We start from the raw sequence: 20,342 nt of genomic DNA, 5'->3' as shown, positions 1-20,342 counted from the left end.
CTCTCCGCACCCCTTGCGCGCCCCTTGCGTGCCTGCCTGCCTTGCGCTGGCTCTCCCGCGCTCCACTCCCAAGCTTGGCGTGCACCCCCGCCTGCGTGCAGCGGGACGCGAGGAAGAGCGGAGGCGTCCGAGGTACCCGAGCTCTTGCGCGCAGCCCCCTCATTTCACCTTGGCTCTCTGGCCGAAAGATCCATGGAGTTTTGGGAAGCAATAGTTCACATTTCCAATTGCACAACCAACGCAGCATGGGGATGCTTGCTGGGAGTCTGCTTCTAAGCAAGATGTTCTTGCCTTAAAAGAAAAAGAAGTGGTGAAATTGGGGCATCCATTAAGTTTTCCATTACCTCTAAGCCATTTATGCTTTTTATACAGTAGTCTTCTTTGTAGAGTGGAGGCAAGTTTGATGACTTAGTAGTGTGAAAGGCAAACATCTCAAGCCCACATGACTTCTGTGATGTAGTAGTGCTAGTTTCTCTTGGGCCTCTGATCTGAGGCATGCTTTTCTGGAGCTTTTAGGTTCGTTCTTGGGGGCTTTGTGCGTGTAAAATGTAATCCTGTACATTTGGAGAGTGGGGGTTTCATATCAAACAGGAAGCAATAAGCTTGGCTCTCTGCTCTTGGTTTACCATAAAGCCTCTTCCCGTCTCGAAGGGAGGAGGGGTTGTGGGCAGCACGCGAGCTTCCCGCGGGGGGGGGGGAATGGCTAGCATTCCTCCCCAGCCCATTGGTCGGCCCCCTGCCGCGGCACGCCTGCGGCGCGTCCAATCAGGGCGCGCCGGGAGGGCGTGGCTCACCTATATAGGTGGGCCCGCGGCAGGAGCTCGCCCTCTCGCTTTGGACTCGCCTCACCTTTTCTCCCACCCACCTCCCCCCGTTCAGGCAGGGTTTCCCTCTCGACGTTGCCTACGGACTTCGGTTGGTCGCCGTATTCGGGGCCTGGTAGGAGTTTTTCCCACCTGGCGAATTGGCTCAGGCCAGGTGGTTTTTCGCCTACCTCGTGGTAATCGTCACAACTTGGTTTTGGCGATAGGCATTGGATTATCTCTTGAAGGTCCAGATGTGGTGGGGAGGCTGCTGCCATCACCTCCCCCAAATGCGGAGGGGTACTCCCTTAAGGAGTCCAAGGGGCGTTGCCAAGTCCGAAGCCGTGGAAGGTGAGGGCCTGAGGGCACGACCCCGAATGGTGACCCCAGGATGGGTACCTAGTTGATGTGCATCGCAGGACCCATCCAACGGTGGTTAACCCTTCACAGACTGCCAGCAGAGCGGGCTGGAGTCAGATATAGTCGGTTAGATCCAATGCCTATGCCAATACCTCTTTTCTTCCGTAATCAATAAAGTTGTGGCCTATTCGACCCATTAACCATAAGCTACGTGTCCTGTGTCTTTATTCCTTCCGGGGAGACCGCGTGCATTGCCACACAACTAATACACCGTCCGTGACCTCCTAACTTCCTCCTGATCCTACATCCCTGATGAGCCGTTTCTGCTTTTTCCAGCCTGTTGGATGTTTCCAGTTTCCACTCTGGTGTGGCTGGGCTAACTATAGACACTACATCAGTGGGACCTGTGTGCTGAACAGATTAAATGGCAGCATGGGGACAGCTAGGTGTGGAATGAGTGGCTGCTGCTGGGGCAGTAGCTGCTGAACCCTCATCCATGCATCCTTTTTTTCTCAAGTCACCTTTCTATCCCCCCATGTTGCTTTTGCTTTTGCCTTTGCCGTGCGAAGTGCGAGCCTGGGGCCACCTCGCTGCGCCTCTCAGCTGTTTTTTATTTTATTTTATTTTATTTTTATTTTTTCCACTTTTTATTTTTTCTATTTTCTATTTTGCTATTTTGCTATTTTGCTATTTTTATTTTTGCTATTTTCTATTTTATTTATTTATTTATTTATTTATTTATTTATTTATTTATTTATTAGTGGGGGGCGGGGGCGCCAGAAGGTGATCTCGCCTAGGGCGCAAAAAACCCTAGCACCGGCTCTGATTATCGTGTTTTTAATATTCCGTTGGGAGCCACCCAGAGTGGCTGGGGAAACCCAGTCAGATGGGTGGGATATAAATAATAAATAATAATTATTATATTACAGTGGAACCTCGGTTTATGAACACCTCGGTTTACGAATTATTGGTTTACGAACGCCGCGGACCCATCGGGAACAGATTAATTCACTTTCCATTACTTTCAATGGGAAAGTTCACTTCAGTTTATGAACGCTTCAGTTTAAGTACTCCGCAGACCGTCTGGAACAGATTAATCCACTTTCCATTACTTTCAATGAGAAAGTTCGCTTCAGTTTATGAACACTTCAGTTTATGAACAGACATCCGGAACCAATTGTGTTCATAAACCGAGGTACCACTGTATTATTATTATTATTTGTTGTGTTTCAGTTTTAAAGAACAAATTTTCACTGGGAAAGCTCTGGGGCGGGGGGGGGGGGGGCGGGCGGGCGGGGAGAGCTTTCAGACATGGAGCTTTAAATCTGTGCCTGGAAAGGGTGAGGCAAAGGATAAGTGTGGATAAACTCAGGTCTAAAGGCAGATGTGGAACTACAGCTCCCATCAGCCCCAAGAAGCATGGACAATGGCCAGGAATCATGGGAGTTGTAGTGCAGCAACATCTGGAGGGCCAAATAGGGCTTTACAATACAGGAGATGGTTTGCTTCCACCACTACAGTGTATGAGGCTTTTTCAATTTCAAAAAAAGAGATAAAGGAGGAGATGCAGAAAGAAGATTACACCCCAAGCTTGATATTCACATGTCCCTGGGATTCCCAATGGATCCCTCCTCCGTGCAGCAAATGCATAGCTGCCAAGTTTTCCCTTTTCTCGCGAGGAAGCCTATTCAGCATAAGGGAAAATCCCTTTAAAAAAAGGGATAACTTGGCAGCTATGCAAATGATGAGTCTGACTCGTGCCGTTTTCTTTTGAAATTTCTCCCCGCAGAAGCTATTCACCAGCCAGCTGCGCTCACGCTGGGAGACTGAGCCGCAGAGGCAGTCAAAACATTCTCAGCGGAAAAAAACCAGCAGCCTGGCTTCCAGAGACTGCCTGCCACCTTGTGGCTGAGAGACTGGATAGCTGCTCTGCTCTCAGATGGTTTTGTTTCCCATCCAACAAATGGCTTCTGAAGGAAGAACGTTTTCAGTTGGCCCAGATTCAGTAGCCTGAAATCTCTAGCAGGGCCGGCCCTTCCCTTAGGCTATGTGAAAAAGCTGCCTCAGGTGGCACATGCTGGAGAGGAGGGGGCAGGCAGCGGGGTGAGGTGTTGGAGAGCATCGTAGGGGGTGTGCTAGAATTCCAGCAGCGTCCCCTAAGCTCACAAGGCAACAAGGAATGCTGGAGAATTCTGGCAAAAGCAGAAATAGGAACAGCGGTTGCTGCTATTCGCTTGTTCAATCCATGTTCAAGACGGGATTCAATTCAACGAATATGAGCTCAGTATTGTGAGTTTGTGAGCACAGGTAAACAGGAATATAGACTGATCTATTAACAGGGACACAGGTGGCGCTGTGGGTTAAACCACAGAGCCTAGGGCTTGCTGATCAGAAGGTCGGCGGTTCGAATCCCCATGACAGGGTGAGCTCCCGTTGCTCGGTCCCAGCTCCTGCCAACCTAGCAGTTCGAAAGCACGTCAAAGTGCAAGTAGATAAATAGGTACCGCTCTGGCAGGAAGGTAAACGGCGTTTCCATGTGCTGCTCTGGATCACCAGAAGCGGCTTTGTCATGCTGGCCTCAGGACCTGGAAGCTAGACGCCGGCTCCCTCGGCCAATAATGTGAGATGAGCCCCGCAACCCCAGAGTCGGTCACGACTGGACTTAATGGTCAGGGGTCCCTTTACCTTTACCTATTAACAGGTTTCAGGCATGACTGGCCTGGTGGGACACAATATTCAGATGGAGGAATGGGGAAAACTATGGAAGAATGAGTTAAAATTTACAGCATGTGTGACGATTAAAGAAAACTATATGAAAATGATGTATAGATGGTAATTAACTCCAGTCAAACTAGCAAAAATGTATAAAACTAAAAAAAAAGCAAGTGCAAAACAACAGAAGGGACATTTTTCCACATGTGGTGGGCTTGTAAAATTATGAAGAAACATTGGGAAATGATTTATAATGAAATGAAGATCTTTAAAATCTTTTTAAAAAAAACCCAGAAGCTTTCCTATTAGGTATTACAGGAGTGGACTTACCAAAATCACAAAAGAATTTATTTATGTATGCAACTACAGCCGCACGGACATTATTAGCACAACATTGGAAAGAAGAAGGTGTCCCAACTAAAGAAGACTGACAAGTTAAATTAATGGAATATGCTGAAATGGCAAAACTGACAAAGAAATTAAGAAGTAGAGACGACAATGAATATATGGAAGAATGGAAGGCGTTTATTGCATATATACAGAAGCATTACATACATACATTAGCATCACACCCTTGCCTACCCTTACTAACCCAAGCAATCCCCACAGACCTCACTCCCCCACCCTTTTTATATATTTTACTCAGGGAAAGCAGAGGAAACCTGCAAGAATCAGCTGTTGCTGTTTGGCTGCTTAGCCTGAGGCAGCAGGAACAGTTAAATCCTCTATACACGGCTTACAGGAGGCAAGCTGGGACCGCAAAAGGGGAAGGAGGCTTTTGGGCGATCGCCAGTAGCACGGCAGCTGTGGGGGAGCGTTGAAGCAAAACAACAGCGGCAGCCACGTGGGCAAGAGCCAACTGAGGCGCAGGCTGGGGCCTGGGTTACCCGATCTGCTGTAGGCAGGGAAGAAGCAGTGGGAGGCCCCGATCCACGGCGAGACAAGGGGCAAGCGGAGGCTAAACAGGCAGGAGGCAAGGTGGCACGGAGCAAAGCGGTGGCGGCCCCAGCTGGTCTTGCTATGCTAGCAAACATCTGAACAGCTGAGGGGAAAGCGGGCAAAGAGGCAGAGTTTCCGCCTCTGCTCTGTTTAAAGGGGGTGAGGCCCCGCCCCCTAGCCGACCTTATTGGTCAGCCCGGGCGTGATGTAGGCGTGAACTCCCTGCACGCGATGGGCTGGGCTCCCAGCCCCATCGCGAGAGTGCAGAAGGGTCCCGCCCATAACACCACCTCCGTTGGGATGCGGAAGTGGTTTAGCAGGGTTCGAAAAGTACTGGAAATTTTACAATGAATGGATAATAGTGATTTAAATATGTTGGAAATTAAATAATGGACATGCAGCATGTTGAAAAATAATGGAATCAAGGAAGGGACTAGAGGGAAGTCCAGGGGAGATGGGAAGCATAGGAATTTGTTTTGTTTTTGTTTTGTTTCGTTTGTTTTTCATTTTTTGTTATTTTTGGAAAACTAATAAAATATAATTTTAAAAATTAAAATAAGGCATGACTGGGAAGGTATCCGATACAGTCATACCTTGGGTTTGCGACCACAATTCGTTCTGGGGAGCCGGTCGCTCCCTGAGTTCATCGTAAACCGAGGGGCTTTTCTGCACATGCACAAAGCGCCGGTAGAGCGCTTCTGCGCATGCGTGCACTGCGCAGATCGCTTTTGCGCATGCGCACGCTGCTCAAATTACTTCTGCGCATCTGAATGGGGTCACTGTGCCCCTGAAGGACCAAGTGTGCAGCCTGGGAGTCATTTTGGACTCACAGCTGTCCATGGAGGAGCAGGTCAATTCTGTGTCCAGGCCAGCTGTCTACCAGCTCCATCTGGTACGCAGGCTGCGACCCTACCTGCCCGCAGACTGTCTTGCCAGAGTAGTGCATGCTCTAGTTATCTCCCACTTCGACTACTGCAATGCGATCTATGTGGGCTTACCTTGGAAGGTGACTCGGAAACTGCAGTTAATCCAGAATGCGGCAACTGGGCTGGTGATTGGAAGTGGCTGCCGAGACCATATAACACCGGTCCTGAAAGATCTTCATTGGCTCCCAGTATGTTTCCGAGCACAATTCAAAGTGTTGGTGCTGACCTTTAAAGCCCTTTAAATGGTCTCGGTCCTGTATACTTGAAGGAGCGTCTCCACCCCCATCGTCCAGCCTGGACACTGAGGTCCAGCTCCGAGGGCCTTCTGGCGGTTCCCTCACTGCGAGAAGTGAGGTTACAGGGAACCAGGCAGAGGGCCTTCTCGGTAGTGTCGCCCGCCCTGTGGAACGCCCTCCCAGCAGATGTCAAGGCAATAAGCATCTATTTTACTTTTAAAAGACAACTAAAGGCGGCCCTGTTTAGGGAAGTTTTTAATGTTTGATGCTGTTTTGTTTTTAATATTCAGTTGGAAACCGCCCAGTTTGGCTGGGGAAACCCAGCCAGATGGGCGGGGTATAAATAATAAGTTGTTGTTGTTGTTGTTGTTGTTGTTGTTGTTGTTGTTGTTTAGTCGTGTCCAACTCTTCGTGACCCCATGGACCATAGCACGCCAGGCACTCCTGTCTTGCACTGCCTCCCGCACTTTGGTCAAACTCATGTTGGTAGCTTCGAGAACACTGTCCAACCATCTCGTCCTCTGTCGTCCCCTTCTCCTTGTGCCCTCCATCTTTCCCAACATCAGGATCTTTTCCAAGGATTCTTCTCTTCTCATGAGGTGGCCAAAGTATTGGAGCCTCAGCTTCACGTTCTGTCCTTCCAGTGAGCACTCAGGGCTGATTTCCTTCAGAATGGATAGGTTTGATCTTCTAGCAGTCCATGAGACTCTCCTCCAGCACCATAATAAATTATTATTATATTATTATATTAGCCTGGTCTCCCAGGTCCTATTCCACTATATCACACTGGCTCTGACCCCACACTCATAGGTCTAGAACAGGCATCCCCAAACTGCGGCCCTCCAGATGTTTTGGCCTACAACTCCCATGATCCCTAGCTAACAGGACCAGTGGTCAGGGAAGATGGGAATTGTAGTCCAAAACATCTGGAGAGCTGAAGTTTGGGGATGCCTGGTCTAGAAGGAGGTATCTGAGACCAGGGGAGATGGGAAGCATAGGAAACTGCCTCACACCATCTGACTATTGGTCCTCCTACCTCAGTATTGTCTATCTGACTGGGAATGGATCTCCAACATTTCAGCCCGGGAGTTTTCCCTACATTTATCTGAAAATGCTGGGTATTGAACCTGTGACTTTCTGCCTGCTCTACCACTTCAACTGCATGATGCAGCAGTCAACAAGGAACATTGCCTGTGAAGAATTTGCCTCCCACCGACTGGAGACATTTCCAAGAACTGCAAGCTGGATGTCATCTGAAGTCCGCCCTTCCACTTGATTGAAGAGGTACAATTACATCGTTGGGTGGAGGGCATGTCCCAAGTCCAGGGCTCACGTGCCCGAGGTTCCTATTATGAGGCACTCAAGAATGAAATTACCATCCAATTATTCCAGGGAGCATAACACATTTAATCAAGAGCTATTCTCCGATCCAAATCACACAGCCCTTGAAAGCTTGATCTGGAGTCGTTTGTGGGGGGAGAAGATGGGCTATTTGATGGAAATTGTCACATAATTTAAAGGTCTGAGACCAATTACAGAAACTTTGCCAGAGGAGAAGTGGCAGTGGGGGGGTAGAGATTTCTATTCCGTGTCAAAGCAAAGTTCATTAAACACTTTTTTCTCAGGATGGCCAGAGGGGCTTATGATCCTTGGGGTTATATATTTCTTAATTTTATGACATCTGCATTCCATTCTTTTCCCCTCCAGGGTAGATTGAAGATAGCATGCATGGTGTTTGCCTAGCATCTGAGACTCAAGGAAATGCTGGGCTTTGCTGATGGAATTGCAACGACTCCTGGCCATGCCCTAGACCAGGCATCCCCAAACATGGCCCTCCAGCTGTTTGGGGACTACAACTCCCATAATCCCCACCTAACAGGACCAGGAGTCAGGGGTGATGGGAATTGTAGTCCCCAAACAGCTGGAGGGCTGAGTTTGGGGGTGCCTGGTCTAGACCAGTGTTTCCCAAACTTGGGTCCTCAGCTGTTGTTGGACAACAATTCCCATCATCCCTGACCACTGGTCCTGCTATCTAGAGATGATGGGAGTTGCAGTCTGAAACATCTGGAGGGCACCAGGTGAAGAATGTAAGGTGAATCTGCTGGATCTTGACCCATCCAGAATTCTGGAAGTTGTAATTTGTTAAGGGTGCCGAGTGTTGTTAGGAGAACCCCTATTCCCTTCTTGGAGCTACAATTCCCAGAGTGGCTTGACAATCACTCCCTCTTTCCAGGGAACTCTGGAAATTGTAGCTCTGGGAAGAGGAAAGGCATTGCCTAACAGCTCTCAGCATCTATATAACAAACCACAGCTCCCTGATTTCTTCTGAGGAAGCTATGACTGTATAAATTAGCATTATGCATTGTAGGGGATTGGATCAGATGAGGTCTTTTTCCAGCTCTACAATTCTATGATTCTATGGCAGTATAATATTTTAAACATATGGTGCGAATGTAGCCTTAAACGACAACACTTAACAAATGTATTTTTCTTAGTGCGATCAAGATCCACCCACACACCGCGCAAATATAGAATTATACAACTGCACCTGTCCTCCACTTTTATGTATAAGCTAGCTGGCCCTGCCACGCGTTGCTGTGGCATTGTTTGTTAAATGGCAGGTCAGAGTCCCCCTTCAGATTCCCCAGGCCGTCAGAGTCCCCCCCTGTATTGTGTTTAGATAGGGGCATACCTGTGTCTCCCCACACTCTGTAGCGACCCATCCCAGGGAAGGTCTTAGTTATCCCTGTCACCTATTGACAGACCCCCCATCCCAATCAGGGAAGGACTTACCTATCCGTGTCCTCCATTTTGACCCCCGAAACCCACCCCAACCTGGGAAGGGTTTACCTATCACTGACCCTTATTTTCCCCCACACACACCGATTGAGGGTAATACGGAGGGGGGAGGGGGCTTGTTTGGGGTGGGAGGCGGGTGAATCGCTGGGGGCGTGATCCGTGGGGTGGGGGTGTGTCTGGAGTTGCTTGGGGACTGTGCAGAGGCCTAAGAGTGGCTTACGCCTGAGGCATAGCTGCCAAGTCTCCCGTTTTCCCCGGGAAATCCCCGTTTTTCCAGCTGTTCCTAGCTGAAAAAACACATTTTTTTGTTTTTCCCCAGTTTATTCTGGTGTGCCGGCCATTTTGGAACTGGGCGGAGCATGCTCAGAAGCGACTTTTGATGCTGCTCTGCCCAGTTCCAAAATGGCTGCAGTGCGACTTCTGGCGCGGCGGACGTTTTGGAAGTGGGCAAAGCAGCATCAAAAGTCACTTCTGAGCATGCTCCGCCCAGTTCCAAAATGGCGGCAGCGCTACTTCCGGTCTGCTATTTCCGGCCCGGTCCCTCATTTCTCTGACAGCAACTTGGCAGGTATGGCCTGAGGTGGTAGGGTGAGATAGGCCTGAGGCATCAGGATCGCAGGGGTGGTCCCCAGGAGACATCGGGATCAGCGGGGGTGGAATCTGTGGGGTGGGGGTGGGGAGTGGGCTTTGTTTGGGGTGGAATCAGCAGGGGCGCGATCCGTGGGGTGCGGGTGTGTCTGGAGTGGGTGTGGTTGGTCGGGAGGGGGTCGCTGGTACATGATCTCCTAGGCGGGCGTGGGTCCCTAGGGAGCAGCCTGGTCTCGGATGTGCGATCTCCGAGGCGGGCTTGGTTCCCTGAGGAGTGGCTTGCTCTCCAAGCGGTTTTCTCTCTGTTGAGGCGTGAGAGTGGGAGTGAGGGATTGTGGGAGTATGTTTGTCCATTGTTCATTGAGTGTCCACTGGAGGGCGCAATTTTTTGGACCACAAATCCAGGTTTATACCTGTCTTAGGTGTGCCAGCTGGTCAGTGTAAGTGCATGATGACCTGCTCACGTGTGAGTTTGAGGTTGTGGCCAAATTTCAGGACGATCGGGTAAGTGTTTGTGGGAGAAAAGTGGGGAATAACACACATGCACCTTCACCATTATAGATTTAGAAAAATATTTTTTGCAGATAATGTAGATTCCACTGTGGCAGTAGGGCTAGGACAGGAGAGTGCCTGAGCTCTGTCTAGTCAAGTTGTATGGGATCAGTTTCAACCTGTTACCTCTGAGGATGTGGACAGACTGCTTGGACAAGTAAAAGTGACCACCTATCTCCTTGATCCTTGCCCATCACTCATAAAAAGGAGCCAGGCAGGGCTAGGCAATGGGCTCCATGGGCTGGTGAATGCTTCCCTCCATGAGGGAGTCTTCCCAGACCCGCTTGAAGAAGCGGTTATTAAGCTGCTTTAAATATTTTTTTAAAAAAACCCACCATCTTTGGACCTGGCCATTATGGCTAATTATCACCCAGTCTCAAATCTTCCATTCCTGGGCAAGGTGATTGAGCAGATGGTCTCTCTGAACAACTCCAGGCACACCTGGAGAATGCAGACCATTATGAGGCTGAAACCACCTTGGTTGTTCTGGTCGATGATCTCCAGCAGGCCACGGACAGAGCCATGTATGTGGACTAGTGGGAGCAAAGAGTTGTCTGGAGGAGTCCCTGCTGGGTATGGGATTCAGTTTAGCACAGCAAAAGAAAGTGCAGTAGAGATTCTTTGACTTAGTAAATGCCAATTTACACAATACAGATGGGACAAAACAGTTTTCTAAGTTCCTAAAGACAAAACACACGATATACAAACAGTTGCCTGGGGAAGTCTCTCTCTCTCTCTGAGCCCAGAGAGCGCTTTCACTTTCAAAGCCATTGCTTAGGCCAGTGATGGGCAACCTTTTGAGCTTGGTGTGTCAAAATTCGCCAAAAAAAAACCCGAGCATAACTCAGGAGGTGTGTCACTTCAAGAAAATAACCATAATTTCGTGATATTTATAGTTTAAATAACAACAATGTATAATTGTAATATATAACTGTATTTAATAAACCAAAAACTAATTATTTAACCTAACCAAACCAAACCAAAAAACCCTTATTTATCACAAAGTGCCCAGAGTTGTTGAGCTTTTGGGAGGGAGCTGCTGGCCAAAGTTTTGGAGGTTTTTGGGGTGTGTGTGCAAAAGTTGTTTTGCTTTTTTGGGGGGGGGGTGCCCCAAAGCTGCTGCGCTTTGGGGGGGAGAGAACAGAAATAAATGAGGAATAATACCTTCGCTGGAACTAACATGCAGCACCGACATAGTCTGCCAAAGTGACAAAAAAACCCCGCACAGAACGGGTTAAAAAACTAACGCTGTTACACCAAATCATAGTCTGCCAAAGCGCCAGAAAAAAAAGAACAGAAAGGGTTAAAAACCAATCTCTGGCTACCAGCAGCAACAACAACAACAACAACAAAGGATCCAGGTTTTAACAGCGGAGACAATGAAGACAAGCTGTAGCGTGAGGAGGAGCGGGAGAACAAACGGGGGGGGGGACAACAACAACAGTGTGAATGGGCCAATGGGGCGTGTGCCAGCAGTGAGGGCTCTGCGTGTCACGCCTGACACGCGTGTCATAGGTTCACCATCACTGGCTTAGGCAAAGCTCACAAAGCAAGTATAAAGTCCACTTGCCAAAGTCCTGCAGCACACAGATCTCCAAGTCCAGTTCTCCAATGGTCTTCCGATTCTCCAGCTTCTCTCCATCTCCACCACTTCGACTTCACACGTCTCCAGAATTTCTGCCACCAAGGAATGCTGTGAAATGAGCCTCTTACATAGGCCAGCAATACTTTCCAGGCTGCCCAGCAACAGAGATAAGGAATCTTGTATTGGCAGAGCAGCGCCACCCTGCTGCTGGCTGGTGATGCCATCATCCTGAATCTTTTCACTATAATGGCATAATAAGTTATAATGATAATGTCTCATCTCCTGTCAATTTGTTGGGTTTTAAATAGTTGCCGTGCTTTCATTTTGCTTATTCTTGCATGGTTGTTTTTGTGTTTTATCTATTATAAGCCACCTTGAAGGGCAGCCTAAAAATACATTAATATATAAACACAATCATTTGCCTCCGCTGAAATGCCGCAATTACGGTTGGTTTTTCTTTACTGCAGCTTTAGATCAGATTATCCAATGACATGCAAACATCCCCAGGCAACATTTCTGCTTTCTGCCTTGAATTCGCTTAACTCAGCAGTCCCAGAACATGTCGGCATTCTGCAGTTTTACCTTTTCCAACTGTGGCCGGTGTTTAGTTCAGCTTAATTTGTTGTATGTTCACTGATGTAATTGCTGGCAGCTGTATCGAACTCCCACATCACTATTGATTTGAGGTTTGTCTTAATCTACAGTTTGTAGAGAAAGAGTTTAACTTCTTGTGATTGGGACCCACTTTGCGGTTCTTTTTGTAATGAAAAATGGGCTGGATGAATATTAAATTATTGTTGTTGTTTAGTCGTTTAGTCGTGTCCGACTCTTCGTGACCCCATGGACCATAGCACGCCAGGCACTCCTGTCTTGCACTGCCTCCCGCAGTTTGGTCAAACTCATGTTGGTGCCTTTGAGAACACTGTCCAACCATCTCGTCCTCTGTCGTCCCCTTCTCCTAGTGCCCTCAATCTTTCCCAACATCAGGGTCTTTTCCAAGGATTCTTCTCTTCTCATGAGGTGGCCAAAGTATTGGAGCCTCAGCTTCACGATCTGTCCTTCCAGGGAGCACTCAGGGCTGATTTCCTTAAGAATGGATAGGTTTGATCTTCTAGCAGTCCATGGGGCTCTCAAGAGTCTCCTCCAGCACAATTTGGGAGTGTCAGCTTAGGTTTTATGTAGCCTCAAGGCTATGTTCTACCTATCCTGTCACAAGCAACATCCTTCTGTCAATCAGTTCCTGGGACAGAAGGATACAGTGCTCTTTTACTCTGGGTCTTGCATCTTGTTGGTCACTGTGGGAATATGATGGACCATTGGCCTGATCTAAGAAGGCTCTTCTGGTGTTCTCAACCAATCAGGCAGGTGTGGGGGACTCCCTGTCCTTAATAGGGTAATTATGTCCCTAAAGGACCAGGTGCACAGCCTGGCAGTCATTCTTGACTCACAGCTATCCATGGAAATGCAGGTTAATTTTGTGTCCAGGGCGGCTGTCTGCCAGCTCCAACTTGGTACGCCGGCTGAGACCCTACCTGCCTGCATGCTGTCTCAATAGAGTGGCACATGTTCTGGTTATCTCCTGCTTGGACTACTGCAATGCACTCTCAGTGGGGCTAAAAGTGAAGGTGACTCAGAAACTGCAATTAATCCAGAATGCGGCAGCTAGGGGCAGCGCCCACTGGGGGCGGGGCATCACTCTGCAGCATGCATGTGTCCTGGTGCACAACGCGCGTGCCAGAATTTAGTGGGGCGAAACAGAAGCAGAAATTGTCCGCGATGATCTATCTGCAGTGATTCAAATATTCACATCAAATTTGTGTTTCGGGATCCTCAGCGACACACTTCCAAATCTGGATTGTTTTAAACAATGCGGACAGTGTCAGGCTGTTAGCCTTATCACATCATGGGGAGAAAAGTAATCATATTGAAGCTGGATAATTTCTGTTGTCTGGGTTTAAAAACTCAATTAATTGCCTGGGGGGGGGGGGTTCATATGGCAAGCACTCTGAATTAATTCTGTTCCTTACACATTACACATTACATAAGGCCCTCAGCCAAGGGGAAACTCCCTCCTCTGGAGACATTTACATTTACATGATGAATCTAATGCTCCCCGCCAGCATGCATGCATGTGTCCTGATGCACAACGCGCATGCCAGGATGAGCCAGAGTGGACTGCGCATGTCCGCACATGCGCAGTCGGTCCGGGTTGGCACTGCTGCTCTGCTTGGCTGGAGCGCTCTGCTTCTTCCTGCTCAGGCGGAGGAGGAGAGGGGCGGGCCAGGGCGCTGCCCCCGTGCACTGTCCCCATGCTGTCCCCACCAGAGTGGAGCTAGGGGTGGCCCGCCCCCTTCGCCCCTCCCTTGCTACGCACCTGTCCGGGACCATATAAGACCGGTCCTAAAAGATCTACCCTGGCTCCCAGTGCATTTCCGAGCACAATTCAAAGTGTTGGTGTTGACCTATAAAGCCCTAAGCAGCTTTGGCACAGTATACCTGAAAGAGCATCTTCACCACCATCATTCAGCTTGGACACTGAGGTCCAACTCTGAGGGCCTTCTGGCAGCTCACTCACTGTGAGATGTGAAGCTACAGGGATCCAAGCAAAGATCTTCTCACTAGTGGCGCCCGCCCTGTGGAACACCCTCCCATCAGATGTCAAACAGATAAACAACTATTTGACTTTTAGAAGACATCTGAAGGCAGCCCTGTTCAGGGAAGTTTTTAATATGTGGTGTTTTTAATATTTTGTTGGGAGCTGCTCAGATTGGCTGGGGCAACCCAGTCAGATGGACAGCATATAAATAATAAAAATATTGTTATTGTTATTATTGCAAACCATTTCAATCCAAGGCTGACTTTTACTGTGGCCACTGCTTTTCCAAAGTACACCTATCTCCTCCACCATGAACCACAGCTAGTAAATTGTCGGGTATAAGTAGGACTATTAAACGAAATAGTAATGTGACCAGGTGCACAGTATACTGGCATTCTGAAGGGGTTATTCTGATTACAGGTAGGTAGCCATGTTGGTCTGAGTCGAAGCAAAATAAGAAAATTCCTTCAGTAGCACCTTAAAGACCAACTAAGTTTATATTTTGGTATGAGCTTTCGTGTGCATGCACACTTCTTCAGATACCTGAAGAAGTGTGCATGCACACGAAAGCTCATACCAAAATATAAACTTAGTTGGTCTTTAAGGTGCTACTGAAGGAATTTTCTTAGGTTATTCTGATGTTTTCTTTGGCTCTACTCAACCACCTGTCAGGGACTGGTCTGGATCTGAAGATTGGGGAATGCGGTCACAGGCAGATCAGCTTCTCTCAGAAGAGGAGGGGGAGTACCCCCCTTCAGTGTTTTCAGAAGCAGAGAGACAGGCAGACACAGAAGCTGAACAGATTTGGGAGGAGCTATCCAGCTACAAGATAATGACAAGGGATCCAGAAGGGAGGGGGCAGCTGGGAGACACCTCAGTTGAGAGTGTGGGGGGAAACCCTCCCCGCAGACTCAGAGATCTGAACATATCAAAGAACAAAGGGGGCAGAGAGGGGGAGGAACTTCCTATTGGTGCACTCCTTGCTGCGGAAGTCGGAAGTCAGATTCAGAGTTGGCAACTGGGCTCCTTGCGGAGAGCTGTGTACAGTGGTACCTCTGGCTGTGAACGGGATCCGTTCCGGAGGTCTGGCTGCATCCCAAGGAATTTGCTTCTGCACACGTGCACGGCATGTAGAGCATTTCTGCGCATGCGAGCACAGCGAAGCCTGGAAAAATACTTCTGTGTTTGCCACGTTCACATCCCGAAGATTACGTATCCAGAGGGATACATAAGCAGAGGTACAACTGTACGTTTCCGAGCACAATTCAAAGTGTTGGTGCTGACTTTTAAAGCCCTAAATGACCTCAGTCCAGTATACCTGAAGGAGCGCCTCCACACCCCCATCATTCTGCCCAGACACTGAGGTCCAGCGCCGAGGGCCTTCTGGCAGTTCCCTCATTGCGAGAAGCCAAGTTACAGGTAGAGGGGCTCGCTAGAATTGTACAAGGGCTCCAACTCGATGCAACTCCTCTTTGCAGCAGCCCAGCCAGGACTGAATGAGAATTGAATGAGATTGCGACTTCAGAACTTTATCGCTTTATCACTCTATTTAGAAGTCTGATCTCATTGATTTAAGAAGAATCTAGCAATGAGAGCAGCTAAAAGACCCAGATGTCCTGCCAGTGACTAAAGTAGCACCCATATGCTCCGGCTCTTTCATTCCTGAGGAATAAAGCAACTTTTTTCTACTTCCTGGTGTGACAAGTTCTTTATTAGGCACAACTGTTAAAGGTATACACACATTTTTTTAAAAAAATGGACGCATGTCAAAATGTCGCATTCCTCTCAAGAGCGGACGCCAGGTCTATACATGTGGTGAATACGTACGCAGGTTCAGACATACCACCTTGTAACAACAAACACACACGAAATTTTGAAAGGAAATTCATTTGGTAGGGTTCTTTTGTTTCATGGCAGACATATATTTTAAAAAGTAAGGGTGAGTACTTTCCCACAATTTCCAATCAATTCTTGATGCAAACTTATCCAACCCTGTCCACTTTTACTCAGAGGACCCCTTGAGTTCGACAGACTCTAGGCTACGATCCTAAACATATTTATTCAGGAGTAGGCTCCATTGAGCAGAGGTGGGCTTACTCATGGGTAAATAGCATCCAGAGGATTGGGTTCCATGGCTGCTGAATCATATGCTAGCTAACTCAGAGGCCAGCCCACACTGAAGTCAAAACGAATTTAGTGAGGCGAAACAGAAGCAGAAATTGTCCGCGATGAACTATCTGCGGTGATTCAAATATTCACATCAAATTTGTGTTTCGGGATCCTCAGCGACACATTTCCAAATCTGGATTGTTTTAAACAATGCAGACAGTGTCAGGCTGTTAGCCTTATCGCATCATGGAGAGAAAAGTAATCATATTGAAGCTGGATAATTTCTGTTGTCTGGGTTTAAAAACTCAATTAATTGCCTTGGGGGGTTTCATATGACAAGCACTCTGAATTAATTCCGTTCCTTACACATTACACATTACATAAGGCCCTCAGCTAGGGGGAAACTCCCTCCTCTGGAGACATTTACATTTACATGATAAATCTAATGCTCACCGCCACTTAAATATGCGGTATATTTCCCCCCCCCCCAGGTGCTCTCGGCTGAAAATCCTCAACCTTCCCTGTGCATATTAACCCAAAACGCCCTCCTAATTATGATTAATGATCATGTTCACTCCTCCAGATGTCTGGAGGGAACTGTAAGGGGTGGTGTTGCTATGGCAACATCGAGTCCATTCCCATGGAGTCCATTCCACGGAGCAGCCCTCTCCTGAAGATTACAGCTTATTCCGCACTTCACAGAGGGCAAAACAGCCTGTGTTGACCCAGGCTGAAACTGGGTAAATGGAAAGCTGTGGGAAATGGCCTCAAAAAATCCCGTCCGAACTGGATGCTGTGGCCTGTTGCCATGCAGTCATTTCCACAATTTGGCTTCTGGAATCTTGCTACAAACGCCGATAGTAAAAACAGTCGCAGGGATGAGCCGGAAATCCATGCTGAGCCAAAATGGCCTCCCAGAATTCAATGCACCATTTGTGGGTGGTGAAATGAAACAATTTTGTGGAGGTGGAAACCAGCAAGGGCCACAAAGCCTAGTGGTGATGTTCTACTTCCACTGCTGGAGGCAAAATGACACTGAATTCCAGTTGCTGGAAGCCACAGGGCAGGACATTAGATGTTCTCAGACTCCAATTCCCATCAGCCCCAGGCAGCATTCTCAATGGTCGGGAGTGAGGGGTTTTGTAGACCCTCAACATCTAGCAAAGTGTTTCCCAAACTTGGGTCTCCAGCTGTTTTTGGACTACAACTCCCATCATTCCTAGCTAGCAAGACCAGGGGCATTCCAAGGGGCAGGGGCGGTCTGCTCCAGGTACCATTCCAAAAGGGGTGTGTGACAAAATGCTGACCCCCTAATCGGTGCGCACCGCTCGCCGCACACCACCGGGACGCGTGCCATGGCCCCCAGGACGAGAGCTGCTCCAGATACCATAGCAGGTTGCTTCACCTCTGAGCAAGATGAGTGGTCAGGGATGATGGGAATTGTAGTCCAAAAGCAACTGCAGACCCAACTGCTGGCCTAGCGGGTCCCATGTCCCTCATCCCTGTGTTAAAGCCCTGGCTTGCGGTGACTCCACCAGCCCACAAATGGACTGGCGTGACCATGTGACAAGAAGGGCAGCCTCTTCCCCTATATAAAGGAGAATCAGGACATACATTTGAGGGTTGGGGAATAGTCAACATGGTGTCCAATTGGTGGACTCCAACTCCCATCAGCCACAACCAGCAGGGCCAATAGTTGGGGTGATGGGAGTTCTAGTTCATCTCTGGAGGGCCATTTTGATTACCCCTTTCACATCGCAATAGGGCACAGCTTATCTATTTTTTGTTCTGGAGTAAGTCTCCCTATTGTGATTAGCAAGTATCCTAGAAACACCATGAGTTACTATGGCTTTATTGAATTGTATAAATTGTTTGGATGAATCTGTTGATGTTGCTTGCTTTATTTATATGCCACTGTGTTTGATATTATAGCAATTGCAATGTTTGTGTGTGTGTGTGTGTTCAAGATTTTTGTGTTTTTGGGGAGCCCCCCCCCCCAAGCTCAACATCTGTCGTTGGAAAAGCAGAATACAAATATTAAATCAAATCCAAGTCAATAATCTGCTCCCTGATCTTGCCAATGGTTGAATTTTGCTTGCAAATCAGGGGCTTGAGCCATAGTCTATCCCACAAAGCAAAACGAAGGAGCTGAAATAAGAAAGATGCAGCACTCTGCGTACCACAATTTCAGGAGGGGGGGGGAGGAACAATGTAAGTTTCTTAAACCATCATTTCCACTTCAGAGGCAGGTGCAAGAGATCCAAAATCTGAGAAATGAGAAGGTCAGAATGTTCTGTACTGAAGCCACAGTCTTTAAGCAATTTGAGGTGCTTGGTTTGGAGAACTAACTCTCAGCTTAGTGGTAAATCTGGGTGACAGCTTCTTCCAAAACTCCATATTCCTTACTCCTGGGTCCTTCCTGTTTCCTTTCACCTTGTCAGTCACCCCTAACACACCGAGGTTGTCATCTTGATGCCAGAACTCGATGGCACGGTCCACCTTGTCCTCTTCCTCCAAATCGGCATAAATCCATAGCTGTTGCCGCGCCATTTCCGACAAATTTCCGCCTGTACCTTGAAAAATCAAAGAGCTGCCATTAGCAGAGAGCTGCCATTTCAGTTCTCGGACACAGCCAGAATAGAAGTGCAAAGCTCTGACGGTGACATTTGATATATGTCAATCACAGAAGGAATAAACCTAAAACCTTTGGATTAATCTTAGCTATTTTGCACTCCTCTTGACAACATTCAACTGAAATTTGTCAATGCCAACAAGTACAAAAGTTTAGATGCCATTTGGTGGCATCAGAAAACACTGTGGAAGGTTTGGGGGACTTCATCATTATCTAGTGTTGCATCCTTGTTATTTTCTTAGTTTCACTGTTTAACGTCTACCTACCTTATTCGTTTTGTTTGGTAAACTGCTTAGAGATTGTTGGGATATTAAGCAGCATATAAATAAAGGTAAAGGTAAAGGGACCCCTGACCATTAGGTCCAGTCGTGACCGACTCTGGGGTTGTAGCGCTCATCTCACGTTATTGGCCGAGGGAGCCGGCGTACAGCTTCCAGGTCATGTGGCCAGCATGACAAAGCCGCTTCTGGCGAACCAGAGCAGCGCACGGAAACGCTGTTTACCTTCCCGCCGGAGCGGTCCCTATTTATCTACTTGCACTTTGACGTGCTTTCGAACTGCTAGGTGGGCAGGAGCCGGGACCGAGCAGCGGGAGCTCACCCCGTCATTTGAATTTGAACCGCCGACCTTCTGATCAGCAAACCCTAGGCTCTGTGGTTTAACCCACAGCGCCACCCGCGTATAGAAGTAAATAAGGAGAAGCTTCCATAGCATCAGATCATTTTTACTGATGGATTGATCGAATCACAGAATCACAAAACCATAGAGTTAGAAGGAAGATGGAGCAATCCTATTTTCTCCGGCTTCAAGTTACAAGAAAGGAAATTCCGATTAAACATTAGGAAGAACCTTCTGACAGTAAGAGTTGTTTGACAGTGGAGCAAACTCCTTCAGAAGGTGGTGGACTCTCCTTCCTTGGAGGTTTCGAAGCAGAGGTTGGCTAGCCACCTGTCATGGATGCTTTAGCTGAGATTCCTGCATTGCAGGGGGTTGGACTAGATGACCGTGGGGGACCCTTTCAACTCTACCATTCCACGATTCTACAGCCCTGCTGATGTTTGGAGGCTGGGGGAAGCAATAATTTGTGTAACCACAAGAGGGCCACATCCTCCCGGAGAACAGGGAAGGGTTTGTACTCTCTGCTTCTGTGTCTTGTTGCGCTTAGGATTTCCTGGCCGGATTTTGAATCGCTCAATTTCATTTTCTACATTTTTTTTTAAAAAAAAAATATTTCTATTAATGATTTCTTGAATTACAAAGGTGTGTGCAGTGCCACTCATATTTTAACATGTATCATTTTTGCAAATCAGTTTCATTTGTTAAGACACTAAGAAGAAAGAGGGAAAACGAGGTAGATAGGGGATGGGAGGGTGGATTGGGGTGAGAGTAGGTGACGATGTTTCTGTTTTGCTTAGATTTCATTTTCTGTTGTGGTCGTGGGAATCGCAGGCCTTTGCTTCCCTGAAAACACAGCCCAGGCAAAATAATGCAAAGCCCCCGGCCCC

General features: G+C 47.9%; 1 protein-coding gene across 1 annotated transcript in view; it reads right to left on the bottom strand.

Moving 5' to 3' along the window:
* Positions 1 to 15,794: 15,794 nt before the first annotated feature.
* GHRHR (growth hormone releasing hormone receptor) overlaps positions 15,795 to 20,342 on the bottom strand; it is a 41,813-nt gene continuing 37,265 nt past the window's right edge. Inside the window, exon 14 of the mRNA XM_035129516.3 lies at positions 15,795 to 18,778. Within this exon, the coding sequence (XP_034985407.1) occupies positions 18,653 to 18,778 (126 nt within the window). The 3' untranslated portion in view covers positions 15,795 to 18,652. The remainder of the gene's footprint in view (positions 18,779 to 20,342) is intronic.

The sequence above is a fragment of the Zootoca vivipara genome, chromosome 11 (genome assembly GCF_965207765.1).
Source record: "Zootoca vivipara chromosome 11, rZooViv2.hap1.1, whole genome shotgun sequence".
NCBI classification, from domain to species: domain Eukaryota; kingdom Metazoa; phylum Chordata; class Lepidosauria; order Squamata; family Lacertidae; genus Zootoca; species Zootoca vivipara.
Note: the sequence above shows the minus strand (reverse complement) of the source record. Positions and strands in the feature narration are given on the sequence as shown.